We start from the raw sequence: 26,653 nt of genomic DNA, 5'->3' as shown, positions 1-26,653 counted from the left end.
CTGGTTGCTCTACAGTCTACAGACTCTACACCATGGGGATGTTTGGTGTCGTCGGTGTCTACAGACTGTGTCAAGATGGAGAAGATGAAAGTAGTTGCCTAACGAGTAATGATGTCTGACAGAAATGTTATTATTGAGAAGAACAGGGTGAGTTCAGTCTGCATATTGTAAGTCTACAGGGACCTTCAGTTGGGCGAAAAAAACAAAGCGGGTTTTTTTGAACAATTCAAGAAAGGTTACCCTTAAAACCTTTTCCACTCGGAATATCTGAACATATTTTTTTATTTTGAAAAGACTAAAAAAAAAACAACTGAATCTTAAAATGCCATAGGTATTACTATGGCATGAAGAATATGAAATACGAGAAGAATGTTTCTTCGACTACAAGGGCAGGAACCATGCTAAACCTTGACATCGGTTATTTATTTCGGTTTTCACAAGAATTTGAGCTTGCACGTCTGTGTGTGCGTGTGTGTGAGAGAGAGAGAGAGCGGGTGTGTAGGTATTTCCATGCAGACGTGTACTGGCCCTTGTCTATGAGACGCAGGGTAACGAACACCTGTGAAATGGTGGCCAGCCTGTCACTGAACCTGTAAACAGACCCAACACACCCGGTAATAAAAATGGTAAACTGAATCTGGAGGCCAGATTCCTACTGCCCCATCTAGGAGGAGCTCAAGCGGTAAACCTAACGAAAAAAGTTCCAACACTGGACAGTCCCTTTGTCCTCCCACCATTCTACTACCATTCTCATTCCTTCGTATCGGAGGAGCATGTAGGTACAAAAGGCCTGCAGCTGGGCTAAAGTATTTACCATGCAGTGGCACATGTCTCCATTCCTGCAAGTGAAACAGTTTCTGTCCGTGGAAGGAAGACTCCCCACACACTCCCACCCTAACTTCCATTACAGGGTGGCAAGTGCAGGAGGCCCTGGCGCTCACCCAGTAGATAGCTGACCCCTGGCGTTCAGTCCTCACGTGGTTTAAGATTCAAAATATTGTATTCTTTGCCACCCTCAAGGGGGATTTAAATATAATAACAATTGCCTGAAAAAATAATCCTATATTAAGAACTCCTTATCTAACCCTTCCCCTCAAATTATATATCTATCCTAATTATTGTGCATTAAAAACATACGAGGTATAAGAATATGTGTACACTATACACCTTTACATACTTTGTGGATGGTAGACATAAACATGTAGCATGCATATGCTTTAGATAAAAAGGACAGCACGAATGCATGCACTTCACATTCGCGTGATTGTAGAGTGGGAAATGAAAGGGTGAGGGTGTGGGGTGGGAAGAGTCGGTGCTTTAGGGTGAACCAGCAAGCAAGGCTACATCACGGCAACCAGTCGGGCCTGTAAACAAGTTCCACATGCAGAGAAAGAATAGCGAGCACGTGAGAAAGAGGAGGAAAAGATTGACAAAGAAACAGAAGAAATCGAAGAAAAGAAAGAGAGAAAGGAATGCTAAATGCATGCAGGCTCGTCTGCCTTACTTCACAGACAGCATGTGCTGTCCGCCTCGGGGGATGATAGGGAGGAGCTGAGCTAATGATAAGGTACGTTTGAGGTCTGTCTGATGATGTCGGGATGTACGTGTATCATCTTTCTTTTGCAGCTAAGTACTGTACTTTATATATCTTTGTCGACGTCATTATCAACATCGACATCATCAGCGCATGTTCTCTCTTTCTTCTGCAATCCATTATTTCCAATGCATTCCAATGATCCATGTAAAAAAAAAATTAAATAAATCATTCATTTATATCGAGAAAGGTTTTCGAAAGACTTAATAGTCGATGCTTTCAAGCTCAAGCATTTTTTTTTTTAAAGTCGGAAGACAAGACGACAGAAAGAAATAAATATACGTACCTAATATTTTTGTCTTTGAATTACGACGCCTATCCTTATTTATCTTTTCTTTCCCTCTCTCTCTCTCACTGGGCGAACGCAAAGAAAGCAATCTCGCCTTTAGTTCAATTCTTCCCCTGCGTCAAGCAGCGTGGCCCTCGCCATTAGCATTCAAACAAGAAGGACCGACGCCATCGAGCCGACGCCTGTGAAGTCAGCGGCGAGGGCAGGGCCCGCCTTTCAGCCGTTTGTCAGCAGGCGCCGAAAGGCCCCGCTTCGTACACCTGAAAGGTACTTCAGACTGTTTGGCTTTGGTTCCATTTACAGCAAACGTGTAGAGCTTGCCGTGGTGTGAAATCTGTCAGCAAACAAGTGGTTGCCACTTCAACCCTTCTTTTTTCTTTCTCTCTCTCCAGCAGCGGCGGCTGAGACTAGAAAGCGGTGTGCGAACCAGTCCTCAGATCCTCGCACGGAACATGGGGGCCAGTTTGGTTTCCCATGCTACTTAGGGTTTGAAGTCAGGCTCGAGGGTACAATTACCTGCACCTTCTGCCACTTGCTTTCCGTGAGAACTCCAGCGCCATTCGCCCAAGGCCGGTAACTCTTGATCCGGAGGCGAGGTTTCTTGATCCTGTCCTGCGCGGCCTGTCGGTCGCTGAACTCTCGAGGTTTGTGGTGGTTGTCGTCGTGGTTTGTCTTGAACACAGCGCAGCACTTGACAGCAGTGAGGAGTTTATGCTTGATTTCTCACCCGTGACATCGACCTTCGACCTGGGCAGCGAGTCTTGACGTGTGTACGTATGAGCAGTCTGTAGTGTGGTATGAGTTGTCTGCTCTATAGTGTGGTGTGAGCTGTTTATAGTATGTATGAACTGTCTATAGTGTGGTGTGAGCTGTTTATGGTACGTATGAGCTGTCTGTGGTGTGGTGTGAGCTGTCTATGGTGTGGTGTGAGTTGTCTACTCTATGGTGTTGTGTGAGTTGTCTGTAGTGTGGTGTGAGCTGTCTCCCTGTGTGTGAAGACGAGCTCACATTGGTGTGAGCAATCATTAGTGTGTCTACTCTATAGTGTGGTATGAGGTGTCTGTAGTGTGGTGTGAGCTGTCTACTCTATGGTGTGGTGTGAGCTGTCTACTCTATTGTGTGGTGTGAACTGTCTACTCTATGGTGTGGTGTGAGTTGTCTGTAGTGTGGTGTGAGCTGTCTCCCTGTGTGTGAAGACGAGCTCACATTGGTGTGAGCAATCATTAGTGTGTCTACTCTATAGTGTGGTATGAGGTGTCTGTAGTGTGGTGTGAGCTGTCTTTAGTGTGTAGTGATGGTGATCTGTTTAAAAAGTGTATAGCTGTTGGCTGGGAAATTCTTACTGATCCATACAGAAAACATGTGCAATACTCTGTGTGTGTGTGTTGACAATAACTGGACTGACGTGTATCTTTGCGATTGTATCTGAAGGTAAGCCACGTTTTATTGTAACCCCGCTCTTTAACAGAGTTTATCAAAACATGTATCCTGGATACTATCTTTTATCAGGGTCGAATGATTTGCATCGTTTTTAGGATTAAGTTGATTTGTCTGTGGAATTGACAGGTCGCTCAGTTGACAAGCCGCGCGCTCATAAGATCGTTCACAGGCCGCTGATCTTCGCTTGGTGTTCACTCCGCCATAAAGTTTGTGTGAGAGAGGGAGAGAGAGATTACAAGAGAGGTATATATATATATCACAGTGGAATCGAGTATTGTCTATGTATTACTTGAACATCAAGCTGTCTACTCGTTCTACCTTAGTATGTCGTGTAGATGCGGGTGTGCCACGCAATGGTCCTCTACCCTGAATCCTCCAGCAAAATTATTTACAAACTTATTAATTGCAAACGACGTGTTCTTAAAATGTTGTTAAGCATACCTTCAAATCATCGATGCATTCGTTCCATTCATCGATGCATTCCCGTTCCATTCGTCCGAAAGCATTTCGTAATCAAAGTATGAGCAAAGAGTGGCCAGACAGGAAGTCCAAACATAACTCTTTCTGTTCTGTCGTAAACAATAAACATATGCGTGTTTATGCATGATAAACGGACATTTATCTAGGCATAATATACAAAATAAAAGTACGTTTATACGCGATAAATGTAGCAGTGTTTACACCTGAAAACAGACTTCAGTTTACACGTGGTAAACGGACTTGTGTTTACGCTTGATAAACATGCGCGTGCTTCCTCGTCGCATACATCAAGTATTTTTCTAAAAGTGCGATATTTCTCGCAGGATTTTCTTGTCACAACTTCTCTCACATCTCGTGTCCACAGTCTTCCACTGTCGGAATAAAATTGAGCTAGTATCTCTATAAACGAGCTTTCCTTTTAAAGGTATAGTAAAGGCTGCGAGGGCGATGACCGGGCTGTGTGACGTCAGCGAGGGAAGGAAGTGTCGGCCATTGTTAGGATTGGAACTCAAGTAATTGGTGGTGTGATAAATAAAATAAATAAAATTGGATTGGTGATATATATATATTAGTGATACAAATCAAGATGGCTATCAGCAATGTCCATCCATATCATTGCATCAGCCCACACTGGGATCGAGTTGACGTCAGCGGAGGACGAAAGAGTTCCGTGTAATTTCTCTTATTAACACAACATCCTATAAAACATTCAACTTTTTGAACATGAACAGAGACGAAAATAGACGAGATTCAAACTGACCTTTCTCTTTACGACATTCTAAACAGTTTTATTTTGCCTTTACGATCCCTTTAAAGGAGCCGTCATGAAAGCGCCACCTGTCGGTACAATCGATCTTTATCGCTTGTGACGTGAGGATTGTCAAACACGTTTGTAAACTGGCAGCAACCAATAATAATAATAATAATAATCATAATCATAATCCCAACATCAAAAGACTTACTTCTGTGAACCAATCGAAGAGCGTATATAAATATATCTGTGTGAATAAAAAGGTGGGATGAGGTATGACGCACGTGATCACATACAATAAGACAGTAAATTATTAAATTAAGCAAATTAATGAGTCGGTTTTTTATCTTTACGATGCATTTACCTTCGTGAAAATTTCAACGGCTCTTTTTGAAAATTCAAACCTTCAAACGGCGGCGTGATTCTGACACCCGCGTGCTGTCGTAACCATCGCCAGCGCTCGGCGCGGCATCGATCCCAGAAGTCCAAGAGGAGAGAGTAGGCAGCGACAGCAAGGGCGCAAACCCAAGACAGAAGCAGACGACAGTCAGTCTGGCAGCCAGCGAAGAAGATTGGTCAGTAAGCTGCAAGTGTCGCCAGTTGTTGACTGTAACAGAGCTGCGACCGTTACACTTCTTGAACCGCTGTCGTCGGTCAAACTGTAAGCATTTTAACCCTTTGTAACCTCCGGAAATACTTCTCGTGTCTGAGGGAAACTTACAAACAAACGTGTGCTTGGTGAGCATTTATCTTCCAAATAAGCTGATGGCTCGGGGTTCGGGACCCAGGTGACAGCTTTGGCCGAAAAACGCGTGATGCTGACACATTACTTTTCTCGCCTCCACACGAAAGATCGTCCAGTTGCCTGAGGATGCTCGTTTTTCAACTTAAAATATTTATCTCCGCTAATTAGATGAAAAAAGTTGTGTGTTTGGAAGAATACCAAAAGAATGAAAAGAAAAAAGAAGGAAAAGAAGCAAGCAGATCTGATGGTCCTGTGTAAATTTGTTTTTCAGTTTCGGGAACATGAAGGGATGTGAGTGGTTACTGTTGCTGGGGATCCTGGCTCTCTTCATGCAGGAGGTGAACGGTAAGTAAACTTCATGTTTACTTTTCTTTGTTGGCGGGTAGAGAGTAACAGGAGGAATAGCAGAGCACCCAACGACTGAGTGGTGAGTGAGAGAGAGAGAAAGAAAAGAGTGACAGATGGATGGGTGAGTGAGGCAGGCGTGGCCAACGGTCGGCGGGTTTGTAAACCGGACTTTGCGCGTGTTGTGACCAAAGCTCGCGGGGTTCGAGTAGGAAATGGCGGGTCACTTCCCGACAGGGAAAATGATTCACACTCAACTTGCACCATCAGTGCTTTTCGTGGGATAATGCAGACTCATACATCTCTTCATGTGTACATACAAGCAGCAAATGCACGAACATATATACATGTCCACCCACACCCACACACACCAACTCATGTACGCATGCGCAAGATAAACTTTCCAATCCTTGTGTAAATGTATGACTTTCCCTTTTTATTTGATACAGAAACAGCCGTTTGTTGTGGTCTGTGTTTCGTCACTGTGTCGGTTTATTTTGTATCCTTGGTGCACATCGCTCTGAGCTCGTCATCACACACAGGGAGATGTGGTACAATTTGTGTGATGACTAATTATTAATGTATACTCTTATCTGGGTGTACAACTTTCTGCCTCCGTCCTTGCCTCGTGTGCACCTTTCTTTCTCCTTCCCTGCTTTTCTTTCTCTCGTTGGCTCGCTGACTCACACGTCTACAACGAGAACGATGTGGTAATTCTTCCTTCACCATTACCTGGCCGCCATTTATCCTCAGGGTTGGCTGTGGTTGGTTGATTTAGCAGGAAAGTGCTTACACCTTGAGGTGATGACGCAAAATGGGGGTGGGGTAGGAAACAGGAGTACCTGTTTAAAAAAAAAATCCGACGCCCAGCCCTGTGAACAGGTGTCACAGAGTCCCGAGACGAGATTTGAACCACTGCAGTTACGACCAGCGAGTGTTTTAACCACTACACCTGTTTATCCCGTGGCCGAAATTTGAGGCCAAGTCGTTGCCCTGGTGCAACATGGGAAACTCAAAGACAAACGTCTTGTTTCCGAAATTTTAAAGCGGTGTCCAGACCCTAAAGATTATGTTTTACCCCTAGAGTAGTAGTTATAAATCGGTGGTAAAGATGCCCTGGAGTAAAGAACCAGAAAGTAGTGTCCGCGGAGGGTCTGAGTGTCGCATTGTAACTACGACAACAAGACGCCTGTCCTTTCGCTCCCGATCTTGCCCTGGAGACACGACTTATTCTCGCTTCATGACTCCGGACCCTGGAGGTTGAATCAGCCGTTGGAAGGGTCCTCGCACTCCGGCCTGTCACAGTCGTTCGTCTCAGGCCAGTGTGGCGCACCACATCTCTGACAGTCCGGCTTACTGTCGTGACAACCCCGATCCCATCATTCCCGACAGACCCTGACGTCTGACCGACAGGTGGGCGTTGGGCTGGTGGGTGTGGTCTGATGTGTCAGACAGAGACAGGTGGTAGGTGTCATGGAGACAGGTGTGGCACACTGATGAGATTTCGTTTGATTTCACTGGGGGGATCATCTTCCCTAGGGTGTACATAGGATCACAGATGTTTGCAGGTGTGTACCGGCGAATAAGAGAATACTGTTTGTGTGAGGGTGACAAAGGGGGGAGGCTGAGGCACACAAAAATATTCATGAACGCACAAACAAACACACATACATTCGCATTAACATATGCAGATGAACATAAGCAAAGAACCATACACACAGGCGCGTGCGCATAGATCGATAAAAAGAAAAAAAAATTGAAAGAATAAAAGAGAACTATGAGTGAGAAAGAGAGAGAAAACAAAAACTCGATGAGATCTGAATTAGATTTTTGCGTTGTCATCGATTTTAGCATCGCAGACGAGCTAGGATAATACCTCGCTTTAAAAACGAGCAAAAGAGGATTGCCCCCACCCTCCACCCAGGCTCCCTTGCTTCAGAAGTTGTTCACGGACTCGGCAAACCGAGACTACGCCGATGTTTCGCTATTGGTTTCAGCTACCTGGCTGATGCTTTGTGTCATCGATTTCTTTCCTCCGACATTCCACGCATTGCAATCAATAATACGAATGTACAAAGAACTGTAAAGTCCTCCCTGGCAAAAAAAAAGTAAAAATGCAAAATGAATGCATAGTACACCAGGAGAGAATGAACACACCCGCACCTAGAGAGAGAAAGAAAGAAAAGGAGAGGAAGAGAAATAGTGCACGCGAAGTAAACATCGATCATGACCGTGCTTCATACCTTTTTTTTTTTTCCAGACACCTCCGTTTCAGCGCCTGTTCACACTCACAAGTAGTGTTGTTAATTTTTACTGAGCCCTTACCAACCACTCGTTCCTGATGACTTGGCCAGAAAGCTTTGCAATCGTTTCTCGATTTATTTATTTATTTTTTTGTTAAACCAGAAATGTTCTTCCGACCCCCACCTTGTCTCACCAACTCGTGTATGTGTGTGTTTTTTTCAATTCTTTTTTTTACCAACTATTCCATCCCTTCCAGGTCTTCAGCAAAGCTGAAAATGCTGGTCTGTAATTGCTGCTTTGTTAAATCTTTCTCTCTTTGATTACACTTCTTTTTTGCTAATTTGTTTTTTAATCTCATGCACTTCAAGTCTGATTTCCTCAGTAAATGTGTCTTCTTCTAAGAGCTTCGAATTATTCAACACGAAATGCGTCTCGTATGTGATCACAAGGCTTCAGAAGGTTCTTATGGACACGAGGCCATTTTTTTCTGTCCAGTCTTCATTTACATTACAGCGCGGGCTTTTGTGATTTTCTTAGCGCGATGTATAGCCTTTATAAAATCTCTTCCTTACTGAAAGGTTTGATAAAATTATTTGATAAAATTGAAGACTACTAACAACTGCTTATGTACTTCTTATCCACGCACGCACGCATGTAACCCTAACCCTTATATATTTTATATTTATTTATATATTTTTAATTTATATATAAGGGTTGGTCAGAAATTTGTTTGGAAAATGAACCGGTGTAGTGACTACAAAAACATATGAACACTGAACTTTGTGTCAAAAGGTCCGTAACACTGGATTTGGAAATACATACACCGGTCCATGAGGCCTCGTTCTGGTTTCAAGATGGCGCTTGCGAAGCTCCGTGTTTGGTAGGCTGGTAGTCACTATATCAGCCCATGAGGCCTCGTTCTGGTTTCAAGACGGCGGTTGTATGATTGAGGTCTATTAACTCTGTGCACCTGTTCATAGTTGTTCATTCCAGAGAATGAAACCAAGGTTTCATAGTTTTATTTGTCAAGAGAATGAAGGAAAGCAAAGCTGTGCTAAGCACAGAGTGTCATGGTCACTGAAGTCACGCTTTATTCACTGGATGTTCAGAGAAAAAGAAACCAGTGGCCACCCGACTGTCAGTCATTAATTTCCCAGTCTGTCCGCCAAGTAAGTCAAGGAGCGATGACTACTCCACCAGAGACACGGATACCGAGGGCTGTCCCAGTCAGGGATGTCACGTGGCTCGTACGATGACATCTTGTTCGCCCGACTACGCTGTTACACAACAGACAGAAGTGCGCCCCGGGATGAACTTGATCAGTTACTGAACTCTGAATTCCATAAACTGGGAGGTCTTATGATATCAAGTCTTTGGTTATACATGTATTAGAATTCTTCTTTTCCCAATACAACTCTTTTGCATTCGATTTTTCATCATATTTTTCTTCCTTCATCCATCCTACCCCAGCCCCATTCATGTCATTACCCCACCCCCCGACTCCGCTTTTTTTCTGATCCCACCCCCCACAACGACGATTTGCTTGTAGATGTAGTTGTAGGTATTTCAGACATTTCCATTTTCGACTTGTGTCCTGTGCATGTTGACATCTCATCCTACCCTGTCTGATCTATTAATTCCTGCTCGCATTAAGCCTGATACCCAGGGTCCCTGCAGACGTCGCATTCCTAGAAAAAAATGAAGACTGATCGCTCGGCGGTGCCACGTTGCCGAGAAACAGGAACTGCAGTAAGTTAGATGAATCGTGTTTTAGTTGCCATAAAAAGAAGTCGTTCGAAAGTCTGCCTTGATTAGCTGGAAAATGTGAAGCATTTGGCACAGAGCTTTTCTGCCACAGAGGGATTTGTGAAAGGAGGAAGAAGGGGGAAAAAAAGAAGGAGAGGTTTCTATCATTAAAGAGTCAGGCGTGCACACACACACAGACAGAAGCATACACACACGTGCATGCTCACACATATTGGCTATAAACAAATGTTACACCCTTCCTTACAGGGCTGCCAGTCCGAGGTCCCATTAATTACAAGATTGATACATTGTGTTACTGTTATCTTCACTGTCTTGTCCCAACATACCTGTCTGAGCCATTGACACCTCGCCACCCGGGATGTCGCTTCTGTGCTCCATGCATCAGACAAAAGACATTCGGGAGGTTCGCTTTCTCCTTTGGCACCACCATTTTTTCCCCTTTCTTTTCAAACGTTTGTAGCTTTCAAGTCCGGCCTCAACCCTCCCACCACTTCTCTTTAAGAATTTTTTTTTCAATAATCAAGCATACCCTTCTTCACGGTTCTTCATCTTTGCCTCGGTGTCATCCGTTTGATGTTACAGCTGTTATTTTATTGTTTAGTTCATCCTTCTTTCGCGCACGTGGCATTGATCTTGCCTTCATCCGCTCTACAAATTAAATAATAATACTCAGCGTTACAACAACATGCAGACAGACATTCACTTCAACTCGTTCACCTGCCACCAGGGGGGCACACACACACCAGTCCTGCGACGTTTTAAAAGTTCTTTCACTTCCGCTTCTCCCCAGTACGAGATGACCTCAAGGGGAAAGCACTCAGCTGCAAATACCGCTTCTTCCGGTGTACCCTTCCCACTCCTGCAACTGTAATCAAAGGCAGAGCCGAGTGTTTGTAACTGGACTCATATCTCTTATGTTGACGACCGGGGACCCACGTGACTACTGAACGCCCTAACCTTTGACCCTTTCACAGATATTCGAGCTTAATGGGAGGCTACTCATTCTGCTTCCCTGAAAGCCATTGTACTCACTGATATCAAACTAATGGGTCCACCCTGGAATGCTGGAATTCCTGTGGTGGTTTTTTATGCTTTCAGAAACTGTCAGAGTTGTTTGGCTTTTTTGTTTAACTGCTTTTATTTCCGCCCTGCTTTTATTTGACAGCTAAAGAGGTACAGGTAGGTTCAACATGGTCATGTTGTATGGCAGTGGGTGTGGTACGATGGGTGCAGGGTTGCTTCAGCATGTTGTGTTACAGCACGTGGAGGGTCTGATCAAAGAGTTTTCAATCAGTGAAAGAGGTTTGAGTCACGAGCTTTGCACGGGAGCGGAATGTAACGCCCGAGTCTCGAGCGACTTTAGAAGAGGTTTGAAAGTTTGAAAGTCTCTTTAATTTTATATAGTTTGTACGAATAGCCCCCGAGAACGGTGTTGCTGACGTCACAACACCCGATGCTCTATGGGAGAGGGAGGATCCCTTTCTTGCAATAATTTCTGACAGGAGATATGAAGCTGCTGGCATCCAGTGAACTTTAAATCAGCCTCGCTGCACCGGTTCACTTCGGATCGGCTATTTCACTACCTCTGGAAATATTTCACCAGTGAATTCCGACGGAATAAGATACCTCTTCCATTAAAAATGTTTGTGTGTGTGTGCTTGCGCCAGAGAAACCGGGAATGTTTTTGCAAGCTTACGGCGGTGCAGTGACGAATGTCAGGGACCAGAAAGGCGCGGGTTCATAGGTCACAAGGAAGCCATTTCGCGGACACAGAAAATGGATCTGTGGTCCCCCCGCGCTGGCAAGATTGGCTCATTCATTGGATTTCGCTTCCCGCAATCTGCGCTAATGTTTTGCGATATGTTGTGGGCCGTAATGACGTGATTAACGGACGTCTACGTCACAACGTACTTCTGCAGCAGAAAGGGAGGGAACTATGTTTCTTTTTAACAACCTGTGAATACGAACAGAGAATATTTACAGAACGTCACGAAAACATAATTTTCTCGTCGATATTACATTTTCCCGAAATATTTTCAGTTAAAATATTCTTTTCGTTGCGATTTGAATGTTTAAGCGGAATAAGAGCACACTTAACGTTTTTATAGACTTTTTTCACTGGTATTGCGAGCAATAGAAACTCAACTCCACTATCATTTTCCTTTTTTTAATTAAAAAGAGATCGAATTTTATTTTCACAATTTTGACTGATTTTTTGTGGGGCGGTCTTGGTGTTAGGTTTCCGCTCAAAAACGAAAGTGAGATTAGGAAATTATTGATTGTCACTGGAGTAGAGGATGTAATGCAGTGTAGTGTGAGTGTGTAGAGTGTGACCTTTGACCTCAATAACCATGTTGCCTGCATCTACAACAGATCTGACAGGAGGTGGTGACGGCAAGCGAGATACTTGTTGAGAATACAGACATATCTCCTCCCTCCAAAACGCCTCTAGTCTTAATTTTATCTGTGGAGGACATGCACGCAGTAGCATTTTTTTTTTTTTTTGAAAAAAGGAAAAAAAAAAATTCCCTATCGGACACAAAAATGTTGCCAGGCTGCTGTTCTGGGAATGTTTCCGTTGCAGCTGCGTTTGACCGGAGACAACTTTTTAAGTTTTGGTTGGTGGAGGATGACGGTCTGAGCGTTAGCGTGAATATATCCATTGGGTCGGGTGGGGACTGAATGACCCATGACATGTCACGTGACCACACTGATGTAGACTGAAGGACCCATGACATGACAAGTCACGTGACCACACTGATGTAGACTGAAGGACCCATGGCATGACATGTCACGTGACCACACTGATGTAGACTGAAGGACCCATGACATGCCACCTGACCACACTGATGTAGACTAAAGGTTCCAGGACACGTCACATGACCACACTGAAGTAGTCTGAGGGACCCATGACATGCCACGTGACCACACTGATGTACACTAAAGGGTCCAGACAAGTCACGTGACCACCGTGATGTAGATGTGGATCACGTAAGCCGCTGTCTTGCATTCACCGTTCACCTTTCTGTTGCCGCAAGCACTGTTCCCTCCAAGGGATTCTCCTCTTGTCCTACAAATCTTGAAAGAGGATCTGTGTGTTTGTCCACCCGCCCGCCAGTTTATCTATCTATCGGATGGAGGGCGACTTGCTTTTTGTAAATTATTCATCTTTAATGGTTGGAGGGAAGAGGGCGCGCTCCTGAGACCCTCTCACTCAGAGTACTTTCCCTCCTGCCACACGGCAGGGGCCCCGACTTGTTCCGCTTGTCCGCCTCTGCTGACGAATAACCGTCGGACACAATATTCGAGTCTTAAAAATTAGAAAAAAGTAACCTTGCCAGCGGGAGCAGCCAGGGAATATTCCTCCCTTTTTCTGTTCGTCTGATTGCATTTGTCACTTTCATCTCCTACGCACAAACTTCTAGCCCTCGTGTTTTGCTCGGTCGTGAGCCAGAAGGGGTAGAGGCTCTCTCAGTGCTCTGATTTCTATTTCTGGAATGTAATATTCTAGGGCCGTAGTCATGGAACAGAGATACATCCTACTACTGGACTAGCTTCATAGTCGTTCAGTACCTATAGCCTGAATAAGAGCTACAAACACGAACCAGGATTGGAAAAATTCTAGGTCATCAGCTCACCTCTAGGTCTGCGTCTAAGACTGCGCAACACTTCCGGTCCAAAGTACCACTGAGGTAGCTGCTACCTCTCTTTCATGCTTCAGGCGGGATTTGGAGAAAGCATTGAATTGTGGTTACCCAGACGATGGTTCTTGTTCAGACAACCGGAACCGATATCGCTTGTGTGTCTATTTAATCTTCTACACATGCTGCTTTCTCTTTCCTTCTCAATCCAGCTCAGTCCTTTCCTCCATTCATCCATGTAACAGCTTAATCCATTCATCCATGTAACAGTTATAACAGTGGTGGCAATGGTGATGGTGGATAAGAGCAACCTACAGCCGCCATGACTTCTTCAAAGTTGTCTGTGTGTTCACATTCCACTTTTGTCTGGAAATTGCAGTGACAGTTTAGCTGCTGCTGTGTCAGGAACTGGTGGATTTTAAAATAACAACTATTTTTGGAAGAACTTTGTGTTTCAGGTCTCCCTATGGTATTAAAAAAAATATTATTGTATACATCCCGAAAAGCCTGAACCTAACAAGCCCTCCACCAAATGAAACTCTCAAAAAATGTCCAGTCTGAACCCAAAGTGGGCTTTAAAAAAATACTCATCCACTTACAAAGAGATTTTAGCTGTTAGAGGAAGAACTGAGAAAGAGAAACAAAGACACAAGAGGACAGAGACACTGTACAATAAGATACTCTTTGGTCCTTGATTCTGGCTCAATTTCAAGGAAAGAGAGACAGAGAAAGGAGGAGGAGGAGGAGGAGGAGGAGGCAGCCACGCCCCCTGTTCGGAATCCATGACGGTAAGAGTGAGCACACTTGATACAAGTCACCTGATTATACGACAGCGATGCCACCCCTCTTCCCACTTTTGAAAGTGCAAATTGTTGGCGGAGAGGGGGTCAGGGGGGAAGACGAAATGCAATTTCCCTGGTCGACACATTCGGTTAATTTGCTCGCCATATACAGTCCGCCCTGGCACCTCGGCCGCCCGAGCTCTGTCTGGAGAGGGTTAGACATGTCTGCGACCTTTCCTTCCAGCCATTCAGGTCCCACGGATGTCGCTGCCTCTGTAGTTCTCTTTACTTGAGTGACTTTTAAAGGTTTCTTCTAGTCGTCATCATTGTCCTCATCGCCCCCATCATCATCATCTTCTCCTTTTCCCTTCTCTGTGAATATTGATTTATGGTTCTAAAGAAATGGATCAAAGAGGAAAGATAAACATTTAGACAGAAACACGGAATAAATTAAGAAGATAAAAAAGGAAATTAGAATACAATTGCAAGATTCAGGGTCTGTGTGTACATCATTCTAAACATTCAAGACAACCGTGGCGACAAAGGCGTTCTGTGGTTGCTATGGTGACAGCAGCATCCAAAACGAAGCTGGTGGCAGGGAGACAAGGGGGTATGTTAGGGGAGAAAGGAAAAGAAGTTATTATCTGTAATAGTTTTTTTTTTTTTTTTTTTTTTGGCTGATAATTATTCTCCTCGTTATCGCTGTATCGTGACAGTGACGATTCTTCTTCTGCTGAACACGACTTGAATAGCACTCCTCCAGACTTGTGTAACTGACCATCGTCGGCAGCAGCAGCAAGGATGGTGATTGATGTTCGGAAGGGAGGCAGTGGAGGGAGAGAGGAGGAGGAGGGGAAGGGGAAGAGGAAGCCGGTGGCGCAGACGCCTGGGTTCTGTGTTGCACTTCACACGTCCAGAAAGATCGTTTCTCGCCGTCATTAGCTGCCGCCGCTCTGCCTGATGAATTATGCTCCCATTGAAAGCCATGCTGATTGGGTTTGTGATCGAGAATGCGCTGGGACATCATCAGGCAATCCTTCATCAATAGCAGCCAGCACGAGAAGCATAGTGGCGAGTACTGTTTGATGGCGTGTTCGTGCAAGTGGTGGACCTCGTTAGTCTGGTAGTGGTCTCTGTGTGTGTGTTTTGAGGACAGGGACACCCACTCCTTGGTGTAAAAGATTTTGTCTATGCACACGTGTGTGTAGTATCTGTATATTTAAAATAATCTTAGTGGTGTGCCAGTTTTTTTTTCACTACTTTAGGGCCATTAAAATGCAGCCTCACGAACAGAGAAGTAAAATAACTAACACCTTGCCTTGCTCGATCGGGATCTCGTCGGGCACGGACATTCAACGAGAGTTAAAATGATCAGACATCTAAGGACGAGGTGTTGATATCGTATTTGATTAATTTATAGGAATTCTATATATAAACAATTATGGTAATCTCAATATGCATATGAGATTCTCAAGAGCGAGAGCGGACACCACTCTTCCAGATTGAACTGAAACACTCGGCATTGCCATCAACACAAATTTCTCTTCATTTATGCTCGCTCTCGCACGCGCGTGCTCACACACACACACACACATACACACCAAACAATCAAATTGTGACATTGCTCTGACAAAAAACAAACAAACAAACAACATGTGTATTCACAAGCTTTGTGCAGACGATCATCGCCTGTAAACTCCGACCACGAGTCCGCAGGTCTCCGTCCGTATGTGCGTTCGTGCGTGCGTGCATGCTTGTCCCTGTCATATTATTCGATTAGTTTATGCGCGGCAACTCTGCAATTTCTCTCATCTTCCCTGAGAGGGGTGTCGGGGTGGGGTGAGGGTTTCAGTCGACATACAAGTGTTGTGGCAGGCTGCTCAAAGTTTCATGAGACTCGGTGTGAGAATTTCTAACGACACCATTTGCGGCGACAACCCTTCGTGGCGATGAAACGCCAGCCGTGCATCATTCAAGCTGACATTTTTTTCTCTTTTTCTCTCACTCACTCTTGCGAGATATTTTTTTTTTTAAGCTTCAACATTAAAAGAAGACTAAACATGGAGGCTGGGTAGATGTTAGTAGAAGAATAGGTCTTAACCTTCATTAGAAGACATTATAATAATATATAAGACATTATTTCGTACATCAAAAACACTGTGGATATCAGGAACAGAAGTCTCAAATCTTTAATCTGAAGAAGAAAGAACGAAAATAAAGAAAAAAAAAGACAAACACATGAAAGAAGAATGAAAGAAACTGAATTACGTATAAAGACAGGAAGAGAAGAAAAAAAAGAATGATGGGTAGATATTTACACAGAAAGTTTTAGCAATACAGAGCGAGTAAGCAACATGATGAGACATTCTGCAGACAATCACAGTTGTTATATTTACTTTCCTTCGTTCTTATTATGAGGGTATGTTAGCTGTGCTGTCCGGGTATGTCAGGGTATGTGAGGCCCAGTGAGGGTATTATGTTGACTGTGTGTGAGGGTATCATGTTAACCGTGCTGTGTGAGGGTATGTGTGATAACTGTTCGTGTGATAGCATGTATGTTGACTGTGCGTGTGAGAGTGTGTATGAGAGACAACAGAAGCGAACTATATCTTCTCTGATGCCGCGGATGTTCACGATCTTAGACCACATTTTAACCAGTATGATGCGCTGTTTGCGGGGAGAGAGAGAAGGAGAGAGAGTAATTTTTCGCAGTCTGCGGGTATCACAAGTATTCTCTTTAATTGACAAAAATACTTCTTTCTCTACTCCCCTCTACCCACTCTTTCTCCCACTCTTTTTAAACTTTTTGTCCTTCCCGGCATACAGCTGGGCAGCCATGTCAAAGGCTTCCCGAGGGAAACTAAAACTACCTTTCATCTTTTAAAGGGCGTTGATGTAAGTGAGCCAGTGACGAAGTAACGGCTCCATTTCGTCACAAATCACCTTGCAGACGACAATGCGCCATCTACACCCGCAGCACGTGCGCCTGACATTTGTTACTGTTCCCTCGGACGAAAAAAAAAAAGAGGAGGACGGAAATTAAGTTTTACTCGAAGTTTGGGTCCGGAACGAGACAAAACGGAGAATGGCAGGGTGAAAGGTGGGGATGGGGAGGAGAGATTCAGCAGACGATCAAGGAAGTTACAGTTACTATTATACCAGTTATTTAATTTTTTAATCTGTGAGGTGTAAATAAGTGCGATTTTTGGTTGTGGGCTTTAGAAGAAGGAGGAATAAAACGCAAGTTTTCAATGATAGCAATAGCAGAAGAAAGACACCATTACTCTCGTACCTCAGATAATTATTAACCAGTTAATTTGCATTCATTCATGTTTTTTTTCATTCACCGTTCCTCTTCCTGTCCTTTGGCTCAGAATGATGTCTGTAGAAATTTGTTATTTCCATGGCAATGTTCTGCTCACTGCACTTAACATTTCAATTTCATTGTCAGAAAGAATTTAATATCGAGCCTGCTGAAGAGGGAGATGCAGGCTATTAGTTTGTAAATCAATGTGCCATGCAGTTCACTTCAAAGGTTATCACCACGGTAATTGCAGCACATCTGAACATAAAATCAGGACAGGGAAGATGTTCTGCCTGTGTAGTGCTTTACGACAGTGCAATTAGATCTTCACAAAGCTTTCTGGCAGATTAGGTGTAAAACTGTTTTTATCTTCAGGGACTTTGGTATTGATATTTCACAGCCGTCCGGGAGGACAAGTCTCCTGGAGCAGTGGAAGACATCAGCAAGCGCTCGTTCTTTCTCTCTCTCACACATGCACTCATTCAGACAGACATACACGTATATACACACGATTACAGAAAGCATGCCAACATGTGTACCACCCAGACACACACGCACACGATTGGTTTAAGTTGTCACAAGTAATCAAGTGTCGCTAGTGACCTTTGCCCCGTCTTCTGTCCCCGATGGGTTTCCGTCCAGGCGTATGTCTCCGCACAGTGTTACACTGAGATCAAAGGAAGACCTAAACTGTCGATGATAAATTCACTAGTAAATTCAAGTCGACTCGAGAAAAGTCATGTTAGAAGAAAAATTTTCTTTGTATGGAGGTTAAGACCTAGACATGTCCTAAGTAGATATTAGAGAGTAATCATCCATACACTAACTGTTAGAGTTTTATAATACTTTTATATTGTCAGTATGAGTGTCAACATAATACGAATTCTGCGAGAAGTTAGTCTTTGCGTTTTGAGTTTAAAATTTGAGTTTTTTTTTTCCTGCGCAGGGGTGACATAGTTTCTACGATATCTGACCTGGTGGTCGACCTGATAATTTTTCCCTGGTTTTGGTGTTTCTGTATTTTGAATATATTTTTGTTTTGTACTCCAAAAATAACTAATATTTACTTCCCTATCCTTCACATCAGTTTTTTATAAAAAAAAAGTCTGCCAACCGTATGAGCAACGATTGCTTTGCATTCTATTCAGACAGACTAAAACTAGAAATTTTAATGAAATACGCGATTTAAAAAAAAACGAAAGAGAAAGGAGAATGGAAGAGAGAATGAACTGAGACTCGCCTGATATGGTTACTCCCTCCCTGGATACCGAGTGAACTTTCCGGTGGATTAGAATGTATTAGTGGAACGTGAAAAGCCAGCTGTATGACAGGAAATCAATGTATTAGCTGGAAGGATGACATCAAGGCTCTAGCCACCAGTTCCTTTGTTTCTTGAACTTTGACCCGTGCAATTTGCTGCCGTGAAAGTACAGGAGAGATGAGAATGTTGCTGGAATACGAGACGACTTTCTCGTAAATTTAATCACAAGACAATGCGAGGATATGAGCAGACGCACACGCATGCATGTATGCACGCAAACACACATCCATACACATTCACACAATCACACAAGGGCGGTTAACGCCTGTCACCAATACAGTGAAGGTTGGCAGTCCCGGGTTCACCTCTCCCCTCGGGCACTCTGTTCTTTCTCTGCCGAGACAAGATCTGAACACGACATAGCCAAGCCTTTCGTTCATAGGCATTAAATTCAAAAAATAACACCAAATAATGTCAGAAACAGTATGATTGGTTACAATATTTTACAGCCCCTGAAACCCTTTATTCAAAGAAGCAAAGTTTATTGACAAACAAACTTCTGGAGAGGTTTCGACAATATGATTCAGCATTCCAATATGCAATTTTTATTGCCTTACAGCAGCCGACCTCGGAAGAACTTGGACATTTGTTTGCTGGCTCCATGATTAGCAGTGAGCACTAGTCGCCGCGTGACGCTAACTCCTGCTAAGTGGCTGAGGTTGACAGGTCATTTCCGCTGTGATCGCTTTAGCCACACGCCACTGGTCAAACCCACCAGGCAAAAGGAGAGCTCAGATCTTGAAATTCCGCTGCACGGGTATTGAATGCTCAGGGAATATTTTATTTACAGTTTTCGTCCTTATTTCATTCGGATAAATTCAACAACAATCTATAAGCAAATGTACATCTTCATATAATGTGTCTGTGACCGTCTTGATTTAATTTAATTGAAAGTGCGTTACTCCGTCTTTTAAAAATTGGGACGGAGAGAGAGAAGAGAAAGAACAAGACAGACGATTTCTTGATGTTGATGTGTTCATACATTTTTCTCAGACTATTAGATTATCTTCCCAATTCCCCTCCCCCTCCCCAACCTCCCTCGTCTGCTGCACATTTTATTTCAATTCTTCCTCACTTCCGTACAGTTTCGTCCCACTTCATCCCATTTTACCGTTACAGCACAGGCGAGCGTCTGCTCCCGGTCGTAAATGGTGTCAAATGTACAGACACAACCGTGAGGGCGGTGTCAAACGGGTGCTAACTTCCATCTCCGCAATTTCCTTTTCATCCGTTTTTATCGGACCATTCGTACCCGCGCCCCGCTGCCAACCTTCAGCCATTTGCGCTTCGTTGCGCTCGCGAGAAAGTTGTCTCCCCTTGATTAAAGCAATGTCGTAGAACGAATCCTCCGATCCACAAGTAAAGGCCAGAACATTTTTTTAAAGAGACGACGAGAAGGGTTACGGAAGAGAGATAGGAGAAGAAGAAAAAAAGGGAAGTCTGGAAATCCTTTCCAATTTTATCTAGCCCGAGTGCAATATTTTATGAAGATACATTTGCATTGTGCATTACTGGCTCAGAAGGGAGGTTCGTATTGACCACTCCCCCCAGGGAGGACATGTAGTGGTGTAATTGCAAGAGGAAGACCACAGACTGCGCGCCGTTTAACAGGCTGGCGAGATGGGAGTCGGGGCTGTCTTGGTAATGGCGGGTCCTGCTCTTCTTGTGCTTGGCTTGATTAGCTGGTGTGGGGATCTTTGGAGGCCAGCAAGTCAGGGGTGGTGGTGGTGTGGTGATGGTGGTGGTGGGGGTAGAAATGTGCGTGAGAGGGGAGTATGTAAGTGTGTGTGTGCCTGTGTACATGCCAATTGTCCAACACTTGTTCAAGCTGTAGTTTGCATGAGCTGAACCAGCCACACCGATGTCCAGCCGCCTAATGAGATTCCTTAACAACGATCTCACAGTATCAGACATTTAGGACATAAAAGCTTTTTTTCAGCTCCATGACAGCACACAGGTAAACAGTTAAAACTTTCGCTTGATTATTCAGCTTTGTGACTTAGTATGCAATGGCCACGAAATAACAGAAACCAGCGAATCCTGTACATACTGTCAGCTACTAAAATATTCTCATAAACAGCTGTGCATCTGTATCCATCGATCATCATTTCCGACCTTAAAAAATAATTTTGTAAAGTTACAAAAATTTTTTAAATCGGAGATGAACGAGAGACTGACGGACAGAAATGAAAGACATCGACGAACAGACATTTTGGACGGATTCAGACGGTAGCCAATGAAAAAACAAAAGTATGGACACATTTCTCAGCTTTATTCATCACCAATGTGACTGTACTTTAAGGCATGGACATATTTTTTGTTTTTACATCTGTTTTTGGGTATTACAGACTTTGGAGCAGGCTTGTGGGGAAAATCTGACATATTCTCTGCTTTGCTAATGCGCTCCATGCGGCCGTCCATCGATTGACGAATCTCCAGGGGCGGATAACTCGCCGTCGGCCATGTAAGGGACACAAATCTAGTCATTGTGTTCCCCTGCACAACTAGTGTTTAGCATTTGATATCACATTGTGAAGTGAACTCGCAGCAAAACTAGCGTTCAGCCTTTGGTTTGATTCACATTGTGAAAGTAGTTAGCTGCAGAGTTATTCTACATTTGAGATCACATTGTGAAATGAGTGAGATGGAGAAATAACATTTAGCATTTCTGATGTGTTGAGCAGGGAAGCGTGAGTGCTCGTGCGAGTGTATACAATGTTTGTTTGTTTTTTGTTTTCTGTTTTTGTTTGTTTGTTTGTTTGTTTGTTTTGAGAGAGAAAGAGTAGAAGCGCCACTTGAAAATAAAAAAAAAATAGTTTGCAAGACAACGGTTTGTCATGAACCAGGGACTTTGTTTTCACAGCCAACACCTTTGCACTGCCGGCGCTCAGTTATTTCTGACCCTGACGATTGATTTCAAGAGGTTCAGCAAAGTGTTATGTTCACAGAACATCCCAAATAGGAAAAGTTTCTTTAAAACAACTTCATGTAGAGAAGACGCCATGTCTGGTTAACACTCTTCGTAGAGATGCAGCAACCGATGTCCAGTGTTCTTTGTTTTTCGATGGCTGGCGGCTGTTGCCAACTACGATGCTTTTGGTGATATGTTGTTATTTCTCTGGATTTCCTTTTAATGCGAGTTTTGTGTTGTGTGCCTGTCACCGGACGATGAGCTGCGATGACCCCCTCAAGCATCTCAGTGACTCCAGGTCCTTTTGTGTGGTTTTGCTATGAAGATTGAAAATGTCAAGTTTTTATTTCTTTCAGCTTTGAGTACACTGTGGTGCATTTCTTTGTCTTCATCAGATGAAGAGATTGTTTTTATGGAGTGCTGATTTGTAGAAAAGTCGGAAATCGTGAATTGTGAGGGGAAAGCAGCACGTGACCGTACTTTATGAAGCGACAGGGCAAGATCGGAAATTGAAAAGCTTCTTGTGTTCATAGTCACAATGCCATTCACGGATCCCGCTTTCCCTACTTCATGTTCTTTAACATGACATCTTTGACATTATAACTGCTGCTCCAGGTGTAGAACACCTGAAGGTATCTGGACACCGGTTTATAACTTCGGAAACAAAACGATATTCCTTGCATTCCCCATGTTGTGTACAAGTGGAGTCTTCCGCCCAGGTCACCACGGGACCACTTGTACCACGGGTGTGATATCAGCGAGGTGTGCGACAGTAGAGATATGGTCTGTATAAGTGTGTGTGTGTGTGAGAGAGAAGAGAGACAGACAGACAGACAGACAGATGGGAATGGACTCAGCACTAGGAACCTGACATAAGATGGCGCTAGTTGGCTATCTAGCTAGCATCGACTACATGTCATTCTGGAACGAGTAAGACGAACAGATGTAACATAATCGATCTTTCCGACTGTACTTGCCAACCTCCCCGCCATCTTTTATTAAAACCCTCAAGATTAAACGTTCTTGGCGTTGGAGCGCGAATTGAAAATCCCATTCTCAGATGGAGTCTGGTGGTATTTCTTCAAATCTCCACAAACCTCTAGTGGTCCTCCATTGGCTTCCTCTTGCTTTCTTATTTCCTCCTACTTTGTGACGACGAAATCTTGCGAGATTCCGCAGCTTTGGCAGCTCCATCAAGGGTAAGACTCGTGGGTCTCCTGACCGAGAGGAGATTTGTTGCCGCCATTCTCCAAAGTCGCGTTAATCACGTTAACCCAAACTCTTTTTTCTTTCTTTCTTTCTTTCGTTCTTTCTTTCGATCGTTCTTTCTTTCGTTCTTTCTTTCGTTCGTTCTTTCTTTCTTTCTTTCGTTCTTTGTTTCGTTCGTTCTTTCTTTCTTTCGTTCGTTCTTTTCTTCTTTCTTTCGTTCGTTCTTTCGTTCTTTCTTTCTTTCTATCTTTCTTTCTTTCGTTTGTTCGTTTTTTCTTTCTTTCGTTCGTTCTTTCTTTCTTTCTTTCGTTCTTTCTTTCTTTTGTTCGTTCTTTCTTTCGTTCTTTCTTTCTTTCTATCTATCTTTCTTTCGTTCGTTCGTTCTTTCTTTCTTCGTTCGTTCGTTCGTTCGTTCGTTCTTCTTTTCGTTCGTCTTCTTTCTTTCTATCTTTCTTTCTTTTTCTTTTTATAGCGGCATGCCGAAGTGACATATAAGTCACATATATATTTATATAGACATTCATGAGTGTGTATGTATATATGCAAATGAAAACTCCACGGAAAAGTGTCCGAAAAGTGCGGGTATGAGAAAAGGACATCGATATGCAGCGATAAACGACAGGGAGTAGTGTCAGTTACCCATATAAAACCCTGCTTTCCTCTCGATTTCATCTGGGAGAACAACAGAACATCGCAGAGTTAGGAACTCGCCTTTCTTCAAGATGGTTGTCAACTGAAGCATCCTCCTCTTTACATATTGAAGTGTCTGGTGGAGTCTGCGTTTTTCAAACGGTCGTACCCAAAGCTCAGTGCAAGATACCATTGACAATATTCTGGGTGGGTACCCTCTTCCGCTCTCCTGATACACGCCTACAAACATCCCCACGAGAGGTCAAAAGGACCAACAACACAGACGTCAGAGTTGTACATGGATACACTGAAGCTGCCAAGACGTAGCAGCCAATGGGAAGGCTGGGACCATAATATGTTAATATGACTAACATTGTGTATCTGTGCACAAATGTGTCGTCATTATTTTAACTGCTTTCTGTCATAATGATGTTTCTAGGTGTGTATGTAGACCTTTAACGGCGGCATAACATGGAAAGCAACTTTTGCATCCTTCATCATAATTGTAGTAAATTCGTCGTTATGAACAAATAAACAAATATAAATGACAATTCAGCCAGTTGAATTCCTGTCAAAGCTAGGCTAGTTGTGATTCATAAGCATTCACTCGTCTGTGGTTTTAACCAAATGACAATACCCGCTTACTCGTCAACATTGTTAAAAACAACAACAAACAAAGCGAAAAGAATGAGAGCTGCAGACGACAGACGAAATGAAGTGATTCACCTACACTCTTCCTCCAATCAGACGGGGGACTAGTCCATCGTCTGGCCATTTCTCGGCTAGTAGATCACTTAAGTTGGTTTCCTTGGAATGCGATTCCCTCGAGATTTGCAACAATGAGAAGATGAATGTGCGAGGTTTCCGCCTGCTCTCCCTTTGACCTTCGGGCGCGTGCTATAATTTTTTTTCACGCCTTCCGAGTAAAGAGGTGACGAGAGTGGCATGGCAGGGGAGTGGGTGGAGGAACGGAAACCGGAAGCTGGTTGCAGACGATAGAGTGTGGCGAGAATGGAAGAACGCCATCTAGCTGTCAGACTCTATGACAAGGGCGGCACCACGCGGACTGTGTATCTGTGGGTAAGGGGTGGCGGTGCGGGGTGGCCTGTGACTCCGGGGGCAATCAATCAGCAGCCCTGGGGGTGAACTAGATGTTGGTTGAATGTCCGGGAAGGGGGAGATGCACAGCGCGTGATTGCCTGCAATGATTGTCGACTTTGTTCGCCATCGGGTATCACGGTGTCTTGGATCGTCCGTCAACAGCCAAACGTCTGTCTTCGTCGTCTGTCGTGATCACGTGCTGGGTTCTGACTGATCGGAATAGACGACATCACGCAGATGCCGATGCCATCTGCTGCAGCCCTCGGTACAGAGACCTACTCCGTGGCCGCAGACGATTGTATCACGGACGGTGATAGGTGGACTGCTGTCTGTCTGCCGAGACCAACGCTTAGCCTCTCCGCTGTTAGTCTCGGCGAGCCTAAACAATGAATGTGATTAAACCGGAAGCTTTGTACACACCTGCCTCGTTTTAGTAGTTAATCTGAATTGTGAAATAAACCGGAAGCTTTGTAGACTCTTGCCTCGTTTTAATAGTTCCCTTAGCAGTTCGTCTGCCAGCAGTCCAGTAATACAAGTTTGCGATTATATTTTTAACAGTTATTTTTCCGATGTCGCCTCCTTCTGAGTTGCCCACTCTGGATAACAGGACGCTAACTCTTCAACTGTCGTCTGCAACCAACATTCATTCGACCACAGACCAAGGGACGGCGTTGAAACAGAAGCTTTTTATAGTTTCTCAGACATGTTTAGAGTAACCGTAACATCGAGCAAGCAGGAACTTACAGAAAATACAAGGACTGTCGAAGCCTGATGATTAATGCCACTGACTTTGTTCAAGCAGGTCTTCAGTTTCATTCTGGCCGTGACCTGTAAGGTTGAAAGACTCCCCCAGCATATGGGATAACCTAATTTATCAGGGAAGACAATGTAGCTGCACTTTCCAAGGCTTTCATACGCCTTGCCCTAGTCATGGCGACCCAGCTCACTGCCACGTGCCATTTTTATTTTAAACAGACAAAAGCTGGTCTGAGAAGAAACGAGGGAAGGATATCCCACAGATAAGATTGTATCGGGCAACGGTCAGCTTTATTCCTAGCTCCACTGTTACAAACCGAATCCAGAGAGATTCGCTTACAGCTCTCGCGAGACTGCGGGCGGTAATTGCTTGTGCGTTATCGTCCTCCTCCTCAGAAGAACGCCACCATGCGGCCGCCATATTATTACAGGCGTCACAGCAGTGGTGTTATTAAGGTGGCATTAAGGGAGCTGAAACCACCGGTCTCTCAGGAAGCCAGCGGCCTCTCCCTCCTTTCCCCGGTCGCCGTTTACCCAAGGGTGCGACTGTCCGCCGCGCTGAGGGGAGGGAAGAGAAGGGGAGGTAAGTCTGAGCGCTCCCCATTAGTGATGGCGATGGCGATGGCGACGGCGACGCTATTTTGGACCCCGTGATGGCTGTTGTCAGTCACAACCACTCACCAGGCTTAATGCTGGTCTCCGCCAGGCCTGATCTTGTAGGAGCTATACATAGCTTGCGACTAATACACACACGTCCTTCTATTTATTCCGTGCTTTTATCAACGAATCGAGTCACCATTCGAATTGTCTAGTTACCATGGATACATAAAATGATACTTTACTTTTTTCGATTACCATGAGCTTTTGCAAAAGTAAGATATAAATATGTAATTATTTATTTATATACATATACACAGACACCAGTATCTCTTCAGGCACGCGCACAAAAAAAAATGTAATTAACTTTGACTAACAAAGAGCTTTGTTAGTCATTTATTCTTCCTTTTGTTGCCTGTTGAGGTAGAATTCGCAGACAAAGCAGAGATTGGAGCTTGATGTAAGTCATTTTCGCACCGGAGGGAACGGGGAAGGGGAAGTTGTTGAAGGAAGCAGTCAGAATGGAGGAGGACCATGGCAAGAGGAGGACCCGGGGAGATATCTGGCGTGGTTGCCTGTGTGATGATGGGCTTTTCTACCAGTAGCTAGGTGGTGGCTGATCTGGCTTTCATGCCTCACCCCTCCCGTCGTGACTAGACTCGAAGAACATGCAAATGCCAGCTTTGCTGAATTAATAGTATCTGCGATGTCTCAGCGCCGTTGCTGTCCTAGGTGTCTGTGACGTG

At 44.1% G+C, this 26,653-nt stretch overlaps 1 protein-coding gene across 6 annotated transcripts in view; it reads left to right on the top strand.

The window, feature by feature from the left end:
- The first annotated feature begins 1,458 nt into the window (after nt 1–1,458).
- The window catches only part of LOC112571665, a 35,952-nt gene continuing 10,757 nt past the window's right edge, over nt 1,459–26,653 (top strand). The window contains exons 1-4 of one of the 6 annotated variants that reach the window (XM_025250843.1): nt 2,031–2,150; nt 2,276–2,653; nt 3,450–3,566; nt 5,571–5,644. In XM_025250843.1, the coding sequence (XP_025106628.1) occupies nt 5,581–5,644 (64 nt within the window). In that variant the 5' untranslated portion in view covers nt 2,031–2,150; nt 2,276–2,653; nt 3,450–3,566; nt 5,571–5,580. The other 5 variants (XM_025250842.1, XM_025250839.1, XM_025250841.1 and 2 more) reach the window with 5 other exon arrangements.

The sequence above is a fragment of the Pomacea canaliculata genome, linkage group LG9, assembly GCF_003073045.1.
Source record: "Pomacea canaliculata isolate SZHN2017 linkage group LG9, ASM307304v1, whole genome shotgun sequence".
NCBI lineage: Eukaryota > Metazoa > Mollusca > Gastropoda > Architaenioglossa > Ampullariidae > Pomacea > Pomacea canaliculata.
This window is presented reverse-complemented; position numbering and strand designations above follow the sequence as displayed.